At 33.6% G+C, this 22,661-nt stretch overlaps 4 protein-coding genes across 5 annotated transcripts; 1 reads left to right on the top strand and 3 right to left on the bottom strand.

The window, feature by feature from the left end:
• The first annotated feature begins 642 nt into the window (after positions 1 to 642).
• LOC140990426 (tRNase Z TRZ2, chloroplastic) lies at positions 643 to 3,886 on the top strand. 2 transcript variants are annotated; one of them, XM_073460105.1, is made up of 8 exons: positions 643 to 1,098; positions 1,714 to 1,876; positions 1,956 to 2,026; positions 2,138 to 2,233; positions 2,318 to 2,431; positions 2,720 to 2,788; positions 2,974 to 3,048; positions 3,561 to 3,886. In XM_073460105.1, the coding sequence occupies exons 1-8, from the start codon at positions 709 to 711 to the stop codon at positions 3,648 to 3,650; spliced, it is 1,068 nt and encodes a 355-aa protein (XP_073316206.1). In that variant the 5' UTR covers positions 643 to 708; the 3' UTR covers positions 3,651 to 3,886. The 2 variants fall into 2 exon arrangements, with proteins under 2 accessions (XP_073316206.1, XP_073316205.1); XM_073460104.1 differs by having other exon boundaries at positions 2,926 to 3,048.
• A 472-nt stretch (positions 3,887 to 4,358) lies between these two features.
• On the bottom strand, positions 4,359 to 5,009 carry LOC140990428 (uncharacterized). The gene has a single exon (XM_073460106.1). The coding sequence runs from the start codon at positions 4,962 to 4,964 to the stop codon at positions 4,491 to 4,493; it is 474 nt and encodes a 157-aa protein (XP_073316207.1). The 5' UTR covers positions 4,965 to 5,009; the 3' UTR covers positions 4,359 to 4,490.
• Positions 5,010 to 12,264: 7,255 nt separating this feature from the next.
• LOC140989874 (uncharacterized) lies at positions 12,265 to 21,384 on the bottom strand. Its single transcript, XM_073459365.1, has 3 exons — positions 21,249 to 21,384; positions 17,752 to 21,126; positions 12,265 to 12,388 (listed from the first exon to the last, which is right to left on the bottom strand). The coding sequence occupies exon 2, from the start codon at positions 21,115 to 21,117 to the stop codon at positions 17,965 to 17,967; it is 3,153 nt and encodes a 1,050-aa protein (XP_073315466.1). The 5' UTR covers positions 21,118 to 21,126; positions 21,249 to 21,384; the 3' UTR covers positions 12,265 to 12,388; positions 17,752 to 17,964.
• Positions 16,197 to 17,188, bottom strand: LOC140989388 (uncharacterized). Its single transcript, XM_073458594.1, has 2 exons — positions 16,834 to 17,188; positions 16,197 to 16,717 (listed from the first exon to the last, which is right to left on the bottom strand). Exons 1-2 carry the CDS (start codon positions 17,186 to 17,188, stop codon positions 16,197 to 16,199), a joined length of 876 nt encoding a protein of 291 aa, XP_073314695.1.
• Positions 21,385 to 22,661: the final 1,277 nt, after the last annotated feature.

Genomic DNA, 22,661 nt, shown 5'->3' with positions numbered 1-22,661 from the left:
TCACATCATTTTCAATCCAAAAGATTTTAAAAATTATATCATATTATATTTTAAATTTTAGAAATAACATAGTATCATACTTAAATAATTGTTTTAAATTAATTATCAATTTTCGGAAAGTAATTTTTATCTTAATTTTAGTATAATCTCTGAATTTTTTCACAAAAATTATTTTTATGTACATAATATTGGTAAAAATTATTGTCCATGCACTTGATTAACAGTTGTTTGATTATATTTATCAAGAACAGTAACCCATTTTCTGTAGTTCAGTAAAATCCATGCTTTATTTTTTAAAAAAAAATAAATTTTATTTTGAAAGTTTCTTGAATGTCTTTAGCTAAAATACCAAACCGAGGCTTGTAGATCGATATATTAAAGTATAAAACCAAACCGAAATGAATTTCAATTTCGGATTAGACATTTGTAAAACGAAATCTGAAAAATCTAACTGGATAAAATAAAACTAAATCGACCTCGATATATTAAATATTTACCTAAAATAAATATATTCAACATTTAGCTGAAATAAATATATTTTCTAATAAATTTTTTATTTTTATCAAAATTTGTGATTTCAAAAAAATTAAAATTAAAATTAAAATTCAAATTGAAATGGAATGTGTAAATCAGATGGCTTAACGAAACAATGCGGACTTCTTTTCTTTCTCCACTCTCAGCGGTCGGTCAGCACCCCATCCGACCACAATGCAACTCATATCATCACCCAACATCTCCACCCCAAAATTGCTGAATTTGCATCCATTTTTTCACCAACCATCAAGTTACCACAAATGCAACAATCTCATTCAATTTCGTAGTGTAAATGCAGTGGTGAATGGAGGAGAAAGTGAGTCAGGCTTTTTGTCAGCAGTCGGGCGTGCAATAGAGGAACAAGAGTACAGGAAGGCGAGGGCTGAGGTTAACAGAAAAGGGTTCGATTTAGAAGGCTATTCAATTGAAGGGCTATCGGTTGGTGGGCAGGAAACATGCGTTATTGTGCCTGAGTTGAAGTCCGCTTTCGATATCGGGAGGTGCCCTTTGAGGGCTGTTCACCAGAACTTTCTCTTTATCACCCACGCGCATCTTGATCATATTGTATGGTTTGCTTTGCTATCATCTTTTCACCTTTTTTGTTACATTTTTGTGAAGTAATGTTGCAAAAGTTGTGCTTTATAACTTGCCACATTCAATAATTTATCGGTATTTACGATGCACAATTGCTCATTATGGTTACCTATGCGCTGCTACTGTTTCTTGAGATTGTAATGGAACTGGAATAGCTGACCCCGAGGCTGTTGATGTCAACTGTCTTGCGAAGCTGAACTGTGGACAGTTTCTTGAAATATTTTCAAATATGCAAGTGATAACTACAGATAATGTTTACTATTCTCGATTTTTTATGTGGTTGTATTGTGATTTGAGTTCTTGAAGTTAATAGGTACATTTTGATATACTATGATGTCTGTGCACGGAATCCACTTTTCGTGAGCCATTTCAGGCTGAATGTGTCATTTGGGTGATAAATATCTCAAAATAGTAGAATATGTCATGTTATCTGGAAAATTCCTAGATGGCTGTGCGGGGTGGATAATCTTGGGGCAGCTTCTATATGTGCTCCGCATTCTGTACTTCCCATGATTTTGCACTACTTTATTTGGTTATACCTTAAAGATGGAAATCACAGTCATGTTGTTGTATGCACTGGTTCAGGGTGGGCTCCCAATGTATGTGGCGACTCGTGGTCTTTACAGTTTAAAACCTCCAACCATATTTGTCCCTCCTTGCATAAAGGAGGATGTTGAGCAGCTCTTTGAGATTCATAGGACTATGGGCCAGGTGGAACTGAACCTGGATTTGGTAGCTTTGGATGTAGGTAATTCGGTTATCTACCTTTATTTTTCGTGTGCGATTTATACGTCTCATGTTTAACAGAATCTGAAAATTTTACATAGGTGAAACATACGAAATGCGGAATGATCTTGTTGTGAGACCGTTCAAAACCCAACATGTTATTGCCAGCCAGGTAAGATACATCTACCCAAAAAAAAAAAAGCCTTTCTTCGTTTTACAATATTGGAGAATTTATGTTCTAGTACCTTTTTTATCCTTGTGTCTTATGATTATATTTTTGTAGGGATATGTCATCTACTCAGTCAGGAAGAAGCTGAGAAAGCAGTATGCGCATTTAAAGGGAAAACAAATTGAGAAACTAAAGAAGTCGGGAGTTGAGGTTCGCAAACTATTTCACTAGCTCATATTGCTGTTGTATCTGGTTGAAATTTTAGTGTGTGTCACAAATATGTTCCTTTGTCAGATTACAGATACTCTCTTATGCCCCGAGGTCGCCTTCACAGGAGATACAACGTCAGATTTTTTACTTGATCCACGTAGTGCAGATGCCTTGCGTGCCAAAATTCTCATAACCGAAGTAAGTAGTCTTAATCCCATCAATCAATCGTGCAAATGCATGAATTTGTCTTTTTTTTTGTTTTTGCGGTTTCATCAAATTTTTTGCATTTTCTTAAGGCTTCATTTCATCCCACTGCGTGCGTATGTTGTGGTTTTGAATATTATCGGCAAATGTCACCAAAATAGAAATTACAAATGTTGTAGTGAGCCATGATCTTGTCACCAGCGCTGTGCCAACAAACTTCTCGACCTTTGTGGAAAAATTGAGCCTCTAGTTTTTCACCGGTAAATGTTTCTCTATGGGCAGGCAACGTTTTTAGATGAGAATGTCAGTGTTGAACATGCACGAGAACACGGACATACCCATTTGTACGAGGTACTTGAATTATTCTAATATTTTCCCTGAAAATCTTTACTGCTCTCTTGTTCCATTCAATCAGAACCTTTCTATGATGACATGAGAAGGCTTAATCTCTCCTGAAACTTTAGCTATAAAAGTATAAAACCGAGGAGCCTTTAAAAAGGCACGTATATATTCATGCCAAGATATTGGAAGTGCAGATCATGGAACATGCAGGGTGGATTAGGAACAAAGCCTTGGTGTTGACTCATTTCTCGTCTCGCTACCATATTGAGGTAATCACAGGGGTTGTAATCTGTAAACATCACCCTTCAAATGCTTCATTAATGTGAAATACATACATATCAACGTTAGTTAAATGTTGTTCCTGCTAAGTGGTAAAACATCAAAAATCACTTTCTCCAGAGGGTAAGAGTATGTGAGAACTGTGAAAAGTGATCCAACAATAATATTTATATTAACACATCCTTCAAGGGCAAAAATCCTTCAAGGGCAAAACTGATATCAGGAAATATATACACGAAATAAACGTTCAAGACGTATACATTAATATGAAGTGGATAAATTACACGGAAATATCGTCCAAAATCAACTTAATGAAATATACGAGGCTTTTATACACCAAAGAATTTGAACTTGTGAACCTTGGTTTTGATCTCATAATACAAAACAATAGTTCAAGCTGATGGGAGATTGCCAATGATAACATTAGCATTTTAACAGCAACTTAAAAACAAAAATAAGACTCTTTATGTTCCTATTATGATGATCTCTTTGTATTTCATAGGATATACGTCAAGCTGTGGCGAAATTGCAGACCAAGGTGTCGGCTAAAGTGGTTGGCCTAACTGAAGGGTTTAAATCAATGTACACTTAGGTAACCATGTTTACTGCCAGGTTTTGTAGGCTTTGTAAACTTTGGTTTTTGTAGTTGATACAATATTGTCTAGGAACATTGTTTGCTAGATATCCAGATGTTATGGCAAGGAAATGCTGGTTTCTAACATGGCTTAGCATTGTCAATTTAGTTATTTTTGTTGTACCTTTCTGTTCCATTTTGTGAAAAATGAAGTTCCATCAACAGAGGTACAGGGTTGCATACTAGGTTGATTATTTTATATTATAATGATTTAATATATATTCTCCTTCCAGTTGAACTGAAGTTAGCTACGACATACTTCGGGTCCAGACTCGAGAAACTCCACTAGAAAATAACAAGTAAAATTTTAATTTTTCCGAATTTAGGAGGATCATGGCCCCATCCCCACCCCCCCAGTTCCGCCCTTACTCTAGCTGATCTAGTCATTGAGATCTCGCTCTCAACACCATTTGGGATGCAGCAAAGCTACAAACTCGAGGGAGTCTTTGAAACAAGCGCTCGTCTCAATTTGAGGCACCGCTTCCTGTACTCAAGAGTGTAACATATGACTACTTCAGTGTAAAGTTTACACACACTCTCCGATACCCACGTTACACATCCATATGATGAAACTCCTAGAGCAAGGGCCAATTCTAAAACATGGACTTANTATATAAGGCTTCCAGCCATCTGATATGGTTGATTATCATAACTATGGCATGAATCTTGAACAGAGTTCCAAGTTATGGACCAAGTAAATATGATATACAGGATACATTTTATCATTTTTGGAAAAAAAATAAATCGACAAATTATCCAAGAACAATCAAATACATGGTTTTACTGTGTGGTGTTCGATCATTTCTTCTTTTTACCTTTCTTTTTGTCGAATTCAACTTCATCATCGGTTTCATCGTCGGATGTTGTACCAGAAGGATCAAGCCTCGCGGCATCCACCGCCCATTTGATCACCTTCTCCACTTCATCATCGTCGTCGCCATCGCTTTCTTCTTTACTGGTGCTCTGCTTCTCGTCGTTGTTGTGAGATGGGATTGATTTCTTCAGCGCCGCAAATCTGGCGAACAGATCATCCGAATCTTCCGGTCCATCAATTCTACTCTCGGACGCGGCGGCTGCTGTTGCTGGTATAGATGTTGATTTGGGGTTTAGTTGGGCTTTGAGTGCCTCGTAGCGTCGATCGAGATCTGGGTTGATGGAATATGCCGCGGCGCGTGTAGTGTGAGAATCGAGGCTGAGCTTGAGCAGCACGTCGTCCTGCGCCACTCGCAGCAACTGCTCCACTTCGTCTTCGTCGGCAGCTGGCCTGCTCATTTCCCGGAGTGTCCTTTGCTCCTATGAAATCCCAGTCATGTTATTAATATGTTTTTAAATGACCGAAAAAATAATTAATTAAATTAAATCAATAATTTATAAGTACATAATAACTCTTTTAGACTGTCTCAATTTTATGATATGAATTTTTATTTGGATCATTCATAGAAAAATAAATTTTTATGTCAAAATTTTTACTTTTTATTGTAAATATGGACATGTTTGATCCGTCTTATGAATCTTTATTCATGAGAACGCTCATAATAATTATTATAAATGATGTAGAATAAATGTTTTCATAACTGGATCGATAATCAAGCTGGTTCGTTCAATGGATCGAACAAATTCGACCTGACGATCAGATAAAAAGTGTAATATTATATAAAATAATAATAATAATAATAATATATTTAAATTTTAAAGATCCTAAATCTATATATACGTAATAAAAATATATATTTATCTATTCAAATAAGCTTTAATAATATTAAAATAGTATTTTTAACAAATATCAAAATCAAAATAATTATATATATAACCAAAATTCGAATTTAAAAAATAAAAAATATATGTATGAACCGGTTCATACCGGTCCGACCAGTTTTGATCGATTTGACTGATTAAATAGTTTTTGGGAGTAGTTCGGACTGGATCCGTGACCATTTATCAATTAAACCGACAGATCTATTTCGATTATAAAAACAATGCTTTGAATAACTATTTCGGGATTATGATACAAATTATTTAATTCTGAATCTGATCATAGTTATTTATGTTATTTTTATTTAAATTAAATTAATTGTATATGATTGAGATATTATACGCTATGTATTGAGTGGCTAGTATTAATAAAGCAAAAATCCATTTTAATAACTATATTTGATAAAATCCTTTTCTTAATCCAAAAATTATTCTTTATACATATTTAGCTTTAAATAATCCATTTTAATAACTATTTTTGATAAAATCTTTTTCTTAATCCAAAAATTATTCTTTACACATATTTATCTTTAATTAATAAGCAAAACGTGCATTGTGGGAACATATTATTTGAAATCATCAAATAATTTTTTATTTGGTCAATCCATTAATTGAAATATGATAACAATGTCACTTCATTAGAAATGAATATTTTATATCATAACACATCATTATTCTCACATCATTTTTTTTATTTCTTGTTTCATATAGTCTCTTAATCTTTCATAATTTTTACAAGGATATTATTAAAACCAATTATAATATATATTTACTTAGAAGTTAAAAAATGTTATTTATTCATATTATTTTTAAAATTGATTCTTTTAGTTTTCAATATTTTCCAGGATATCATTAATAAAAAAGAGTCACTTGAGTACAACAAGTGTATTCTCCATAGTCATATTTCTCTCTTGTATTTATTTTCAGTTCCATATAAATTTACCTAATTAATTTTGTGAAATTTGTTGAAATTATATAATTTGATGTGGAATGGTCCACTTGAATTTTATCTATCTAATTAATGATAATAACATTTTACGGACACTCTTTTGAAAAATTGAAAAGCATAATAATATATAAAAACTTTTATATTTTTATTTAGTATGATAAATAATAGTAAACATAAAATATATAAATATAATACACAACTCAAAATCATAATCGAAATTAAATAGAATGATATAATTAATGCAGATACTTAAATGTAGTTTATATTTTCAAAGAACATAAAATTTGAATTTGAATTTGAATTTTAAAAAATAAATTGAAAAAAATTCACATTTAATTACATTTTTATTTCTTATTTGTTTCAAATATTAATACGGTAAGTGAATATATTAATAATAATAAATTTTTCCTTTCATAGCATATTATTTTTGACGAAAACATTTCAAATATGACAAAAAATCTGTTTATTCACTATTTCTGTAAGGTTTAGGAAATTCGAACTACGTAATCTGACTGCATGCAATCTAGGGTTTTATTTAAAATGTGTTTAATGACTTTTATGCATTTTATTGCATAAGTACTACAAGTATAGGTGTCATTTCATGTTGATTTTAAAGTTTCATGCATTAGGATTTTAAATTGCATTTCGCGCTCGAACGAGTAACGAAGACCGAGGATAATCAGAAAAAATATTTTTATTAAATAATTATTTTTAATTATTTAATATAAGGTGTATTTAAGGGAGAAATGGACCTTGGTTGGATATTTTTACTCGTCGGACAATATTTTAAATTGGTACGCAAATTTTATCGATTCGGAGGACTTTTTAAGGGTTCGGGTAATATTTTCAAAAATGTACCAAAACGAAATACTTTTCGAGAGTGTGTTTGAGCTTGATGAGTTTATTTTAGTGCTTAGTGGACCCAAAACCTTTTTTAAATTCATTTAATTTTTATTAGGGCCAATTTATGCATGAATTATCTATTTAAACCCTACATCATCAAACCCTAACCCTAAACCTATTGCACGGCCGCCCCTCCCTCTCATAGCAGCAGCATTTCGAAATAATTTTCAGCAGCCCCTCTTGGTTTTCTCCATAGTTTCAAGAAAGCTTCTTCCCCGCCTCTACGGTGCAAGTCCTACGCGCATACCTTCGAGTTTTGAGCACAAAAACGTTAAGGCACGCCATGTATCTTCTTTTTCTCATCATTCATGTTGTATATATGCTTATATGTGTGCCGTGTATGAAGATTGCTTGGTCCTTGCATGTTAAATGTTTTTGACTTCGGTTTGTCATGAAATACGTATGTTTATGCATATATCTCACGTTTTTTTGCTTTGTGCAAGGGGATGGTAGATGTAGTGTTGTAGGGGATGTATCGCGTGTAGATCATGGATACCTAGGGCTGAGAACCGATCGAAACCTGGCTGGTTTAAAGGTTGAGTGTTTGGGCCGTGTAGAGCATGAAACGGCTAGATGGGTTTAGTTCAGGTTGCAGCGACGCAAGGGTGGTTCCAGGCTATGGACCAGGCTCTGATGTGTCTCAAAAATTGCCTGGGATAGCTCGAGCAGCCGCATGTGGGCTAGGTGATAGATCGCGGGGGAAGAGCACTTTGGCTCGGGCTGCGCTTGTTTGTTGAAAACCGCACGCTGCGTGCATGGGACTACTGGCCGTGATTGATTGGGTCCAGGAAGGTCTGGTCGAGGTCCTAGGGTAACTGTTGGGGTTTGGTCCGGGCTGGTGTTGGACTAGGATCGAACTAGGGCATAAGTTGGCTTAGGAGTTAACTAGGGTTTCGGGTACCTTGGTGCAGAAAAATTACAGCAAGTTCCAGCTAGGTTTTAAGGTAATAAGTGGCTCGAATTGGGTGGTTGTAGGTCTGGGTGTTACTAAGTCATGGTTTAAGTTTGGAAAGATTTGGTTGAGTTTTGGGTTAATTCGGGTTAAAACCGGGACTCCGGTCCAAGTTTTAAAACGAATAATATAAGTTTGAAACGGCTCGAGTCTACGTCTAAGAAATGCTTATTATTATTTTTTTAGGAGTTTGGTTGGATTCGGGTCGAAATTCTGAGGTTCAGGAGTAAAATGGTAAATTAGGGTTTTCAGGGGCAAAATGATCATTTTGCACCTGGGTCGAGTTTTTAGTCCTGGAAGCGCCCTAAACACGATTTTGACATGTTTTAAATGTTTATGTTATCATGTATATGACTTTTTTGAAAGGATGAAAAATACGTTGCATTCTTGATTTTAATGGAAAATTACATATATGCATGATTTTTATAAGTGATGAAAATGATGACACGTTTTGAAGTAAGGGAGTTGGTTGTGACTAATATGTATATTTACACGATGAGCTGTAAGGCCAAGGCTCAGTGGATGGGTAATAATGTCGCTGATGTCCCTGCCGCCGGGTACCACGGTTATACGTAGATGGATCCATCGAATAGAGCTAATACGAAAGTCACAACTAATAAATGAAATTCAATTAAAAGAGATGAACACGTATATGATGATATGTTGAGACATGCTTTGACACGTATGCTTTATTATGTATACGTTTACGCTTTTGCTTTTAAAATCATTAAATGTATGTTGATTACAGTACTTTTCACTGTTGCATGTTATGTATATACACTAGTTATAACGTTACAGGTGTGTTGAGTCTTTAGACTCACTAGATGTGAATGATGCAGGTGAGAATATTGATCGGGAGATTGGAGGTGCCGCAGACTAAGTAGTCAGAGTTGTACGTGCGCACGTGAACCCGAGAACCGTGTTTTCCGCACATCATGTTTTGAGATTGGAGTGATTTTGGATATTTACATACTATGTCTTTTTATTATGTTGTTGGTTATCAAGAGTTCCACATATTTCATATTTGATTCATTTTTAAAACGTAAGCTTGGAGATGACGATTTGTCATGAATTTTAACTGCAATATTCTTACCTGTTAGTTGATTACTAGTATTTTAAAAAACAAATTTGAATTTTCAGCAGTTTTGCATGCATGCATTTAAATATAATTTTCGAGTATTAGCTTACAAAAAAAATTTAATAGACGTTGGAATTTCCATGACTGAGGGCTTGATTATTCCATATATGTGTGAACCTTAAAAAATAAAAAATATATAAATAATACCCTTAACTCAAAAAAATAAAATGTAAAGAAAAAATAATAATAACCTCTTGATAATGAAAAATACATTTTAAACTTGAATCTCCATTGTTTCTATATCCAGGTAGATCGTATTAACGAACTAATCAGAGTTTAAGTGTCAAAAATATTTTTGAATAATTTACCTCACAGGTGATTCTGAACATAGCACTCTTTTTTTTTTTTTTAATTCTGATTGAAAATTTATTGTCTGAATGTGATGGAAAAATCAGACTGAAACATTTATGCAATTTATAATATCAACTAAATATATCATAGTAACACAAAATCACATTCTAAATTAAATTAATTGATATAATAAATGCAAAATTTTAATAGTAGCTTATATTTTCAATGGAGTTCAGTTTCAATTTGAATAAAGATAATAAAACATATAATTCATAAATTACATTTGAATTAATATAAAAATAAATTAAATTCAAATTTGAACTAATTAAGGAATTATATAATCAATATAAGCAATAATTGATGTTTATGCTTTTAAAGAAAATAAAGAAGTCTTTATAAAATAATATCAATAAAAATTACATAATATTAAATGTTTTCAAGTATTTATTGCATTACACCTATTTCAATATTCATGATATATNACACACTCTTGTAACGATGACATTTGTATCCAAAAAGATCACAAGAGAAAAAATCATGTAATAAAAAAAAATAAAAAGATAAAAAAAATTCAGTATGTCTATACGCTACAATCTCGGAAACTACCATGGACATTTCACGTTCAAATCATGGACTTTTGCGATATATTCTGCCTCGGCTATGTCATCTGACAAGTCCGAAGCAATGGACTTGATTAGAACTTCATTCGTGTCCTCTTTTGAGAAGTATTTAATTATCCAACAACAAAAAACCAAAAAAAAGTTCTTTTTTAGAATTATTTTTATGCATCCTCAAACATCGTGTAGGAATATAATAATAACTTGTTTCCTCATGGGAAAAACAAAAAATTCTCCTTTAAAATTATATTCTAGTATTATCGGGCATTGTGAATCTCCTTTTGAATGTGGGTGTTCGTATAAATGACATTTGAACGCATCAATAGCTCTCCCTTTGGGGTGTAAAAAATAAACAAATGATTGGTCCATTTCATCATAACGTGCCAATATTTGAAAGACGAGAAGAATTGATATTTTGCTTAAAAGTTTTGGGAAATTGGCCTTCAGTCCTCAGCCGTCGATTTTTTTTGTGTCCAGTCTCTGGGTACTTTTTGAGTACCACATTTACACATGAAGTGTACCACATTTCCACATGAAGTGTATCACATTTTGTATGACATAGTACCACAATTTTGTGGGTAGGGAGTGAACCCAAAGAAATATTTTGATTGGTGATTTTTCACCAACTTCCCCTAAAAGTTTCACTTTATTTATTTATGGTTTTATACCTACAACAATGACATATGTAGTCAAAAAAAAAATCACGAGAGAAAAATAAATATAATAAAAAAATGCAAAAATAAAACAAATCAGTATGCATATGCGCACACAAGCTAGGAAACTACCATGAAAATTAGGGTTCACATTCAATTCATGGACTTTGACGAATATCGATTCTACCTCAGCTATGTTCTCTGACAAATCTAAGGCAATGGACTTGTTTCCAACTTCGTTATGTGCCCTAATTTGAGAAGTCTTTCATTATCTAACAATAAGAACATCTAACAATAATCTAAAACATTATTGTTAACGGTATATATTCAATTTCAAGCGTTACATATATTAGAGATGAATTATAAACACAAAAGCAATTTCAAACTACCAAAACAATATTCAATATATTACTGCAACGACGATATCTTAGAGGAAACGATTACAAAAACTGTGTGATATGAAAATAAATTATACAATATTGATGTCGAACACTCTGTACTCGTAGAGCAAAACGAAGATAATATTTCTGGCATAAAAACTCAAAAATAAGAAAGTATTCTTTCTCGCGTGGAATCACAAAATGCTTGTATGACATCCACAAATCTAAAATAAATAAATAAACTATCATATTAAGAAAGACCGAGTTTTTCGATCTTCTGTGAACTACATACACAAAATCAATGGACATAACCTAACTTAGATGATTATCTTTTATTAAATATTAAGACTAAAATATAAAATTACAACCGATATTAATTTTTATTCTTAATTAAAGAAAAAAATCAAAATAACTTTATGATTATGTTCACATATAGAAATCTATTTCCACAATATAAACATCAATTTTTCTTCCTTTTATTAAAATAAATTATAAATTCTCAAATATTTCGAAAAATTAAAATATGTATTAAAACTTTCAACTATAATAGTAATTAATTTAGGAAAAAATTATATAAACATTCTCCAAAATAATTTATTTTCAATTAAAATCCAAATTTTAATATCTAATATGTATTAACTGAAAAACTAGAATAACCATAGCACAAAAATCTATGAAAATGAAAAGGAAAACATGTATTCATCATAAGTCATGAATTTTCAATAACTTCACTCGTGATTTTTCTATTTAAGATTTAACTCTTTTATTTAGATTTCAAGACGAAAAGCTATATATTTTTTAATTTCTTATCATTGACTGATTGATCTTGTACTTCTTGTACTGCAAGTGCTCAAAGTAATTCCCTCTTTACAAATACAATCAACCGTCATTCTTACTTAAATAAACGAGCAATAAATAAAAAATAGTAATAATTATTGTAAACAAAACATCAATATATGATAACATATTTTTTTTGAACGTAAATTGTACAAATAATAAATATAACACTAACATCAAAACAACACATTAATCACCTCCTAAACTACACATATCTTATTAGTCTAAATACTGTAGAGAATATATTTATAGAGGACGATTCTCGAAAACGAACAAACAAATAATTAAATAATCGAAGACTTGAAACACGTACGAATACACTTTCCTAAAAACTATATTTGTCCCCTCTCAATGTTACTTAAGGAGTATGACAAATAGTTTTTGGGATATGAAAAGCCTTTGCAATATTTTCTATAAGTAACAATAGAAAATATTTTGGAACTTGGATATGTGTATTGAGTTGAAATAATGGATTTCAATAAGTTATAATAATTAATTTAAACTCATTATCACAAGAACTATTTATAGCCACCGAGGAGTCCTCTTCAACAGCAACAATGAAAGGATGCATCTCTTCTCAAATAATACACGCCAAAGGACACCATGTTAAATTTAAAAAAAAATGAAAATTTAAAAAACTGCATGTGGCAGTTAATCTCAATGGCCATGACATTTGTAGATAATGATTTGAAATTGATATTTTCAACGGACGTTTCAAATGGCTAAGAATTTGAAAATTAATTAATTATATTGAACAAATTCTAACAATCTCCCACTTGTTCAAAATAATTTAGCATCCAACTCATACTCGGTATTTATTAATACAACATAATATCTTTATATTTGAATCACACCTTATTGAAAAAATCACAAAACAATGGTAAAATTAATGATAGCTTGATAGCTTTGAATGATAATTTCTTATTACAATACCAGTGAATTAATCACACATAAACATTCATTTTCACAAGTTCCAATTTCTTGCTCAGTGCTTTTATAGGCTTTGCACTCATCCATTCTATGAACTTTTCAGAAAGCAACTCTCAACTTCCTTTTAAGACGGAACCACCTTTAAGTTCATATAGGTAAGATTCTTCCAGTATCTATGTTACATTGAGATACTTGTTTCTTAAACTGAATCTTATTAAGAACAATTTATGTTCAACGATCTAACTGTAACATCCAGTACCTTTTCATCAAAGATGGTTCACTTATAATAAAATACTGCATACTTTTCACAATCAATAACTTGTTCTTACCCTTTGAACCTTATATTATTCAAATAATAATATTTGGTAGGGTTGCCATTATTGGTAATTTATTTCAATCAAGGAGTTTTAATCCCATCTTCCTCAATGTAGATTTTACTAATTCTCTCATAAGAGACTTAGTAAAAGGATCTGCTAGATTTTCACTAGATTTCACGTATGTGAGAGAAATAATTCCACTTTTAATTAATTTTCTCACATAAGTATGTCTTAAGCTTATATGCCTAGATTTTCCATTGTATATCTCATTATACACCCTTTCAAGAGTGGCTTGGCTATCGCATAATATTGATATTGAACCAATAATTTTTAAAGTCAAAGGTATTTCGTACAAAAGATCACGTAACCATTCTGCCTCTTTTCCTGCTTCGGCTAATGCAATAAATTCTGACTACATGGTGGAATGTGTTATGCAAGTTTGTTTCTTGGATTTCCAAGATATTGCACCTCCTCCAAGAGTAAACACCCACCCCGAGGTAGATTTATTGTCTCCAACACTCGATATCCTACTAGCATCTGTATATCCTTCTAATATAGCAGGAAATTTTGAATAGTGCAATCCAAGGTTCTTGGTTTTCTTTAAATAACCAAAAACTCTTCCAATAGCCTTCCAGTGATCATTATTTGGATTGTTGGTAAACCTACTCAGTTTACTAACAACAAAAGCAATGTCTGGCCTTGTACATTGCAATGCATACATTAGACTACCAATTGCACTTGCATACTCAAGTTGTGCCACTGTCCTTCCATTATTCTTGATTAGTTTGATGCTTGGATCAATTGGAGTACTAGCTTCTTTAATATTCAAATGTTGGAACTTATCAAGCATTTTCTCAATATAATGTGCTTGGTTTAGTTCATAACCCACATTATTTCTTGTGACTTTAATCCCAAGTATAACATCCGCTTGTCCAAGATCCTTCATTTTGAATATGGAAGATAGAAACCTCTTTGTTTCAAATATGCCTTTCATGTTATTACTTACTGTTAACAAATCATCAACATAGAGACAAATAAGTAGGATGCGATTTTCAAAAAATTAATGATAAAGACATTTATCAACAATATTGTGAACAAAACCATTTGAAGTAATATTTTTATCAAATTTTGCATGCCATTGTTCCGGGGTTTGCTTCAAACCATATAAAGATTTCAATAATTTGCATACTTTCTTCTCATTTCTTGGTAGAACAAAACCTTCAGGTTGTTCCATGTATACCTCCTCATCGAGATCACCATTAAGAAATGCCGTTTTTATATCCATTTGATGTACTATTAAATCATGAATAGAGGCTAATGCAAATAAAATTCTTATGGTTGTAATTCTAGCAACAGGGGCATATGTGTCAAAATAATCGATTCCTTCTTGTTGTTTATACCCTTTAGCTACTAGTCTAGCTTTGAATGTTAGAAGTGTTCCATCACTATGATACTTTCTTCTAAACACCCACTTACAACCAATAGGCTTAGAACCATAAGGTAAGTCAACAAGTTCCCAAGTGTGATTTGATAAAATAGAATTCATTTAGTCATCTACAGCATCTTTCCAAAAACTAGAATCTCTTGAAGACAAAGCTTCTTTATATGTCATAGGATCACTTTCAATCTGTAAGACAATTGGAATTGTTCTCACTATTTCTTTTCTACTTCTTTCTACTAAGCACAGAGATATTAATTGAGAATCAATCTCATTAGGATCTATATATTTTATTTTCCTTGTTCTTTTGCTTTTCCTATGCTCAAAGGTTTGCTCAATAACCTTAGTAGATTTGTCATTTTGTGATCCATATACAATTTCTCTTGAGATTTATTGTATAGAACTAATTTCGTACGATCTTCCGCAGTTAGTGAATCCTCAAAAAATTCAAAATCCCTAGATTCTATTATAACGTTAGATTCTAAATCTAGAAGTCTATATACTTTACTATTTGTAGCGTATCCAACAAATGCACACTTAATTCCTCTTGGACCTAATTTAGTCCTTGATGGGTTCGTGTTTTTGCAATAAGCAAGACACCCCCATACCCTTAAGTAACTTATGTTTGGTTTTCTTCCTTTCCATATCTCATAAGGTGATATATTATTCTTTTTTAGAGGAATTCGATTCACAATATGACATGCATCTAGCAATGCTTCTCTCCATAAAATAAATGGCAATTTTGCATTTAAAATCATAGAATTTATCATCTCTACACATGTTCGATTCTTTCTTTCCGCCAAACCATTTTGTTCGGGAGTTCGAGGTGCGGAACATTGATGCAAAATTCCATTTTCTTCACAAAATAAATTAAATTCATTTGAGAAATATTTACCACCTCTATCACTCCTAAATATTTTAATCTTTTTATTAAGTTGGTTTTCTACTAAAGCTTTATATACTTTAAACATGTTAAAGGCTTCATCTTATGTTTTATTAAATAAACAAAAGTGTACCTTGAATAATCATCTATGAAAGTTATAAAATATCTATTTCCTCCTCTTGTTAACATTCCATTTAGTTCACAAATATCCGAATGAACAAGATCTAGAGTTTTAGTATTTCTTTCAACATTTTGAAATGGTTTCTTAGTCATCTTGCATTTAACACAAATTTCACATTTTTTAAATTTATTTAAATCACAAGATATAAGGCCACATTTAACCATTCTGTTCATTGTAGATTTTCCTATATGTGCTAATCTACTATGCCATAAAGAAATAGAATCAATCATGTAAGCAGAAGAAATACGTTAATTTATTTTATTGTCACTAGTACATAATTTGATCATCCCATCACAAGAAAATCCTTATCATATGCAACATGGACTGTAGCACATGTGTCATACCACCAACCTAGAATTTTTCCTTGAACAACATTAACATGACTTATAGTTGCCACAATGTTGTCCATTTCCACGGAGTTAATCTTTGCCTCTTTATCACTTGGTTTCTTTTTAAACCTGCAATCTCGAGCATAATGCCCGGATTTCCCACAAACAAAGCATGCTCCCTTGGACTTCTTTTTGATTTTATCTATGGATTTTTTCGGACCAAATGGATTTCCTTTCCATTTATTATTACTGTTGAATTGCGTAGGCTGTTTTATGACGTTGGCTTTAGATGTACCTTCATAAGAATTTTCATTCTTATCTCTAGTCATAGATTCTTCCTCAATACGCAAATGCTTTTGTATTTGTTCCAAGGAAAAATTTTCAGAACTATGAAGAATCTTTTTCCGGTAACTTTTCCACGTAGATGGCAATTTTGCAATGATTGCACCCACTTGAAAGGATTCCGGTACTCGATCTTGACAGCCCTCATTTTGTTAACAATAACTTGCAATTCATGTACTTGAGGCAACAATGGTTTATCATCAAGAAATTTAAAATCAATGTACTTTGAAATTAAAATTTTCTTCGTACCTTCTTCTTCGGCTTTATACTTGTTTTCTAATGCTTTCCATATTTCTTTAGCAGATGTGGTGTTTGTGTAGATATCGTAAAGACGATCGGATAAGGCGTTTAAAATATGACCGCGACACATCAAATCATCTTCTTGCCTTTTCTCTCTTTTAGCCCTTAGTTCTTTATCTTCTCCATCCATAGGTGCCGGAATTTCTTCCAAATTTGGATCAAGAATGTAGAAGATCTTCATTGCTGTAAGAAGAAATTTAAGTTTATCTTGCCATCTCGTAAAATTCGTACCATCAAACCTTTCAAGTTTGACCATGTCTTGATTCATAAACTTCAAGGTTGCCATGTTTGCTCCACTCTCCATGAATCGTAATTTCAGATTTGCAAGGACAGATTATAGTTTTTAGATTGTCGAGAATATATTTGTAGAGGACTATTCTCGAAAACGAACAAACAAATGATTAAATAATCGAAGACTTGAAATACGTACGAATACGCTTTCCTAAAAACTATATTTGTCCCCTCTCGATGTTACTTAATGAGTATGACAAATAGTTTTTGGGATATGACAAGCCTTTGGAATATTTTTTATAAGTAACAATAAAAAATATTTTGGAACTTAGGTATGTGTATTGAGTTGAAATAATGGATTTCAATAAGTTGTAATAATTAATTTAAACTCACAATCATAAGCACTGCTTATAGCCACCGAGAAGTCCTCTTCAAAAGCCACAATGAAAGGATGCATCTCTTCTCAAATAATACACGCCAAAGGACACTATGTTAAATTTAAAAAAAACTGCATGTGGCAGTTAAGCTCAATGGCCATGACATTTGTAGATAATGATTTGAAATTGATATTTTCAACGGACGTTTCAAATGGCTAAGACTTTAAAAATTAATTAATTATATTGAACAAATTCTAACATAAATACACACCTACTTTTGGTCCAACATTTTCACACACTATCCACACAAATCCATACAAAAAACGCACACCCAAGAATAACAAAGGACCTAAATGACTGGAATAACTCGTAAGACTAAAATGCTAGTTTATCGAAGAAACCATCAACTGTACATTAACGAACCACAGAAATTAAAGCTTCCTCTGCACCAAATCAATCACTAAATTTTCTTCTACCACAATGCCCTTCCGATGTGATCACCATCCAAATCAGGTGCTACCAGGCTTTCCATAAAGGTCGTTGCTTCAACTTCAAGCCTGCATCCGAAATGATGAACCTCAGTGTTTCTCGGGTCGTATACTGCCAATGAAGTTCCATAGTCGAATACTATCTTCCCATCTTCTTTAAAAAATAATGGCGTCGGGCCAAGGAGCTGATGTTCCCTCAGATTCACAGAAAAGAGGACGCGAACCACTTTAGTCCACGATGCCTGGACACCGTATTCGTGCATCAGCCATATATCCATATAGGTATCACGTTCACAAGATACAGCAAGGCAACCCTGTAAAATGTTTACCTTATTTCTCACATCATCATCCTCAAAATTAGGTGCAGCAAGCTTCACAAAGGTGTCCGATGAAAGATCAAGGGAAACGATAGCCCATTTGGTCGGTCTATTCAGATCTTGTACTGACCAGTGAATGGCTCCATTAAAAAACTTACCCGACCCATCAAATATGTCACCAACATCAGGCCAATTTGACAGTGTCTTCCAAGAGTTGGACCTCAAACTATAAACCTTGAGTTGAGTCTGGTATGTGTCCATATTGAGCATGACGTTGAAAATCACCACCACTTTATAATCATCATGCAACTCATCATAAGCAAGACCATATGTCATGCTATAGGGGTCGAGCACATTTGTACCAGAATATGGTAAAACTTTGGATCTTCTCGTCGTTGGATTCCATAAAACCATGGTGTTAGGAGTTAAAAGAACACAGACCAGACCATTGCAAGAACCCAAAAGCCATATCTCATCATCTGCCCTGAAATAAGGAAAATCCAACCACACAGGGTGAACCAATAAAGTTTCATCGGCTATAGGGTAAATGATGCCACCAGAAACACGATCCTTGACAGCAATATCAAGAGAACAACTGTACAAATCCATTGGAAATGTTTTGGAACCGAAGATGAGCATATCATTTTTGGTTTGAATCTTGAGATGGGCCTTCACAAATTGAGGACTTGAAATCAAAGAAAACCATCCTTTTGACACGGAGCTAAAGCGTACAAGAGACTTCACAGGTAATCTCACGAGTACCTCCATGATAATATCTAGGGGCAATGTCCTTCCAGTTCTTGTATCATCTTCCAAATTTGGTGAAATTAGGCTTTCACAGTGGGTAATACCTTCAACTTCAGAATTGTCACTAAAATGGTGAATATGCGGATTTATACGATTATACACACTTAAATTTGGCCCATAATTAATCAGTATCCTGTTGTCTGTCGACAAAAACATTGGACATGGTCTAATGTACTCATTATCCATCAAGTCAAGAAAGAAGGGTGTGCAAGCCACTTTAGTCCAAGATTCTCTCACACCGTATTCCTTCATCAACCATATATCCATGTGAGTATTTCGTCCACAACGTACAGCTAGAAAACCATTTAAAACCTTTACCTCGATTGTAACATCATCATTCTCAAGATTGGGTAAAGGTATCACCGTAGAAGTGTCCATTGCAAGATGATGAGAAACAATCTCCCACTCAACCGGTCCGTCATAGTGTGTGACCGACCAATGTATGGCTCCATTCAAATACATACCAGACCCACCAAATGTTTCACCACCTGGCCAATTTGACAAAATCGTCCAAGAATTGGCCCTCAAACTATAAACCTTGATCTGAATCTCAAGCACGTGTGACCCTGTAACACGCTCAAAACTGAAAAACTGCACTACCTTGTAATCAACATGCAACTCATCATAACCAAAACCATATGTCAGGCCGCAACAGTCAAAATCCATATCTGTACCACAATTTGGTAAAACCTTAGATTGTTGTATCGTTGGATTCCACAACATCACAGTGTTAGGAAGCAGTGACACGCAAACCAACCCATGACAAGAACCCAAAAGCCATATTATATCATCAGGCTCGAGAATAGGATAGTCCCAACACACAGCCTGAACCTGCAAATGTTCATCCATTTCTGGGTAAATGTAACCACTTAAAACAGAATCTGCCACTGCGCTATGAAGAGAACAAGTGGATAAGTCTATTGGATACGTTCTGGAACCGAAGATGAGTCTATCAAGAGTGTACACATTGTTTTTGATTGCATACTTGAGGTGGTCCTTGGCCAATTGGGAACTTGAAATTAAAGAAAGCCATCCCTTTGAAACCGTACTAAAACGCTTAAGAGACTTTGCAGGTAATCTCAAGAGTATCTCTGTAAATATTTCCGGTGGCAAAGTCCTTCCAAGGATAACTTCATCCTCCAAATTTGGAGAAACAAGTCTCTCAGTGCAGGTAATAGCTTCCACTTCAAATTTATTACCAAAATGATGAATATTTGGATCCCTTGGATCGTACAAGCTTAAATTTGTTCCATATTTAACTAGCATCCTTCCATCCACCGGCAGAAACAATGGACATGGTCTTGTAAACTCATACTCCCTAATATGCAGAAAGAATGGGATTCTAGCCACTTTAGTCCACAGTTTTTTCACACAACAGTCCATCAACCATATATCCACGTGAGTGTTTCTTTCACAACATACAGCAAGAGAGCCCCTTAAAACCTTCACCTCGACTTTGACATCATCATCATCAAAAGCAGGCAAAGGTAACACCGCAAAAGTGTCTGTTGCAAGATCTTGAGAAACAATCTCCCACTCAACCAGTCCATCGAAGTGGTGGACTGACCAATATATGGCTCCGTTCAAAAACTTTCCAGACCCACCAAATGTGTATCCACCGGGCCAATTCGACAAACTCTTCCAAGAGTTAGCCCTCAAACTATAAACCTTTAGCTGAGTCTCCACTAGGCCTGCGCTTGGAACATGCTCAAAACTAAAAACTTCCACCACTTTATAATCATCGTGCAAATCATCATAACCGAAACCAAATGTTATGCTGTAACATTCCAAATCCAGAACTGTACCAGAATTTGGCAGTTTTTGGAATTTCGTTGTGACACATGTCAATCCATTACAAGACCACACATGCCATATCACATCATCAGGCTCGTACACGGGACTATCAAAGCAAACACGTTGAACGAGTAAATTTTGATCAAGCAGAAGGTAAATGTGGCAACCAGGAAGAGAGTCATCAACTGCAGATTGAACAGAACAAGTGTAAAGATCCATCGGAAATCCCTTGGAACCAAAGACGAGTCTATCATCACCACATACACTATTCTTGCTCGAATTCTTGAGCTGGGCCTTGGCAAAATCGAATCTTTAATTTTTTTAAAAAAAGCCAAGATTTGGAGACGCACCTTAGTTTCAAGAGGGATCTCGCCGGCATCCTCAAAACATTGTTTAGTTTTAACGTGATAATTCCACTGGTTTAGTTCAATATTGATTATATTTCATTCTTTCCATTTCTTTGTAAAATCAGTGGAAATGCATATATATATATATATATATATATATATATACACACACACGCAATATATATAATATTTGTTAGAGCTATATTTTTTTTTTGGGTTATGGATTATTATTGTTATCCGGGTAGATTTGAAAGATTTGTAACATGATTACTGATATGAAATTTGCCTAAGAACATTGACTTTTTACATTTTTTTTTAAATTTATAATATATGCTGTAATCAATTGAGAATATGTCCCTCATCACTCGTGAAAAGATATATTCTGAAACAGATAGGCGCACCTCAATCTTCAATGAAAGATTTGTGGGACCCACGATGGTGAATCTCATGGGACAGTACTTGTTTTCATTTGTATACCATAAACGGAGCTAAGTACTCTACCGACACAATTAGTAAAAAAAAAACAAGACATTTGAAACGACACAATTGGTTGGGCGGATGAATTGATTGAAATAACTTATTGGAAGTGAATTATTGAATTTTATGTGATATGACCAAAAAAAAATAATTGTTCGGATAAGCATATGTAAACAATCATATATCAGTACTCTATTTAGCTCGTAAACAGGTTCAAATAATCGGTAGAGATTAAGTTTTTGTGGGTTATCATTTGCGTCATGAACACACGTCAAAGGCGTCGGGGTTGTCCGACATAAACATTTCGACACTCGAGTCAGAAAATAATTTAAAGATGTACTCTGAAAGTTAAACATAAAATAATGAGAGTGTATTTTGAATAATAAGTCTTACATATTTATTGACTTTTTAAAAGTGTCTAATAAGCTTGGACCTTTGCAAGTAATTTGGATTTTAACAATAACGCTGTGTTTGGTAGGCTTGATTAGGTGAGTTTATGTTTTTTTAAACCCACTTAATCTCATGTTTGGTAGGATTTTTATTTAACCAAGTCAATCAATCATATAAATGATTAGCTTATATTAACTATGATAAAATAATTACTCCTCACCCCTTAGGATTATTTATCCAACTCTTAATTCATCCTATTTTTTCAATTTTACACTTTTTCTATATCCAAACTCACCACCACTTCCCGCCAACCACCCCCGCCGTCGCCGACCGTAGTCGGTCGCCGACCACCGCCACCCCCAGTTCCATCGCCACCGCCAGCCGACCACCGTTGCCGCCGACCACCCCCACGGCCGACCGCAGCCGCCGTCGCCTCCGACCGGCTACCACACCGTCGGCCGAACCGCCGTCGCAATAGTAGAAGGGCAATTTAGTCAATTCATCAAAAGATTCTAAATTATCTCATTGGTAACAATCATACCAAACATA

The sequence above is a fragment of the Primulina huaijiensis genome, chromosome 12, assembly GCF_012295235.1.
Source record: "Primulina huaijiensis isolate GDHJ02 chromosome 12, ASM1229523v2, whole genome shotgun sequence".
NCBI lineage: Eukaryota > Viridiplantae > Streptophyta > Magnoliopsida > Lamiales > Gesneriaceae > Primulina > Primulina huaijiensis.
The sequence above is the reverse complement of the archived record's forward strand: the minus strand, read 5'-3'. Positions and strand labels throughout refer to the sequence as shown.

Coding starts and splice junctions, on each gene's coding strand:
- LOC140990426 (XM_073460104.1), top strand. CDS start 709: ATGCAACTCATATCATCACCCAACATCTCCACCCCAAAATTGCTGAAT. Junction 2,027..2,137: donor AACATGTTATTGCCAGCCAG/GTAAGATACATC, acceptor ATATTTTTGTAG/GGATATGTCATCTACTCAGT. Junction 2,432..2,719: donor CCAAAATTCTCATAACCGAA/GTAAGTAGTCTT, acceptor CTCTATGGGCAG/GCAACGTTTTTAGATGAGAA.
- LOC140990428 (XM_073460106.1), bottom strand. CDS start 4,964: ATGAGCAGGCCAGCTGCCGACGAAGACGAAGTGGAGCAGTTGCTGCGA.
- LOC140989388 (XM_073458594.1), bottom strand. CDS start 17,188: ATGGAGAGTGGAGCAAACATGGCAACCTTGAAGTTTATGAATCAAGAC. Junction 16,718..16,833: donor GTATAAAGCCGAAGAAGAAG/GTACGAAGAAAA, acceptor AGGGCTGTCAAG/ATCGAGTACCGGAATCCTTT.
- LOC140989874 (XM_073459365.1), bottom strand. CDS start 21,117: ATGGATCTTTACACTTGTTCTGTTCAATCTGCAGTTGATGACTCTCTT.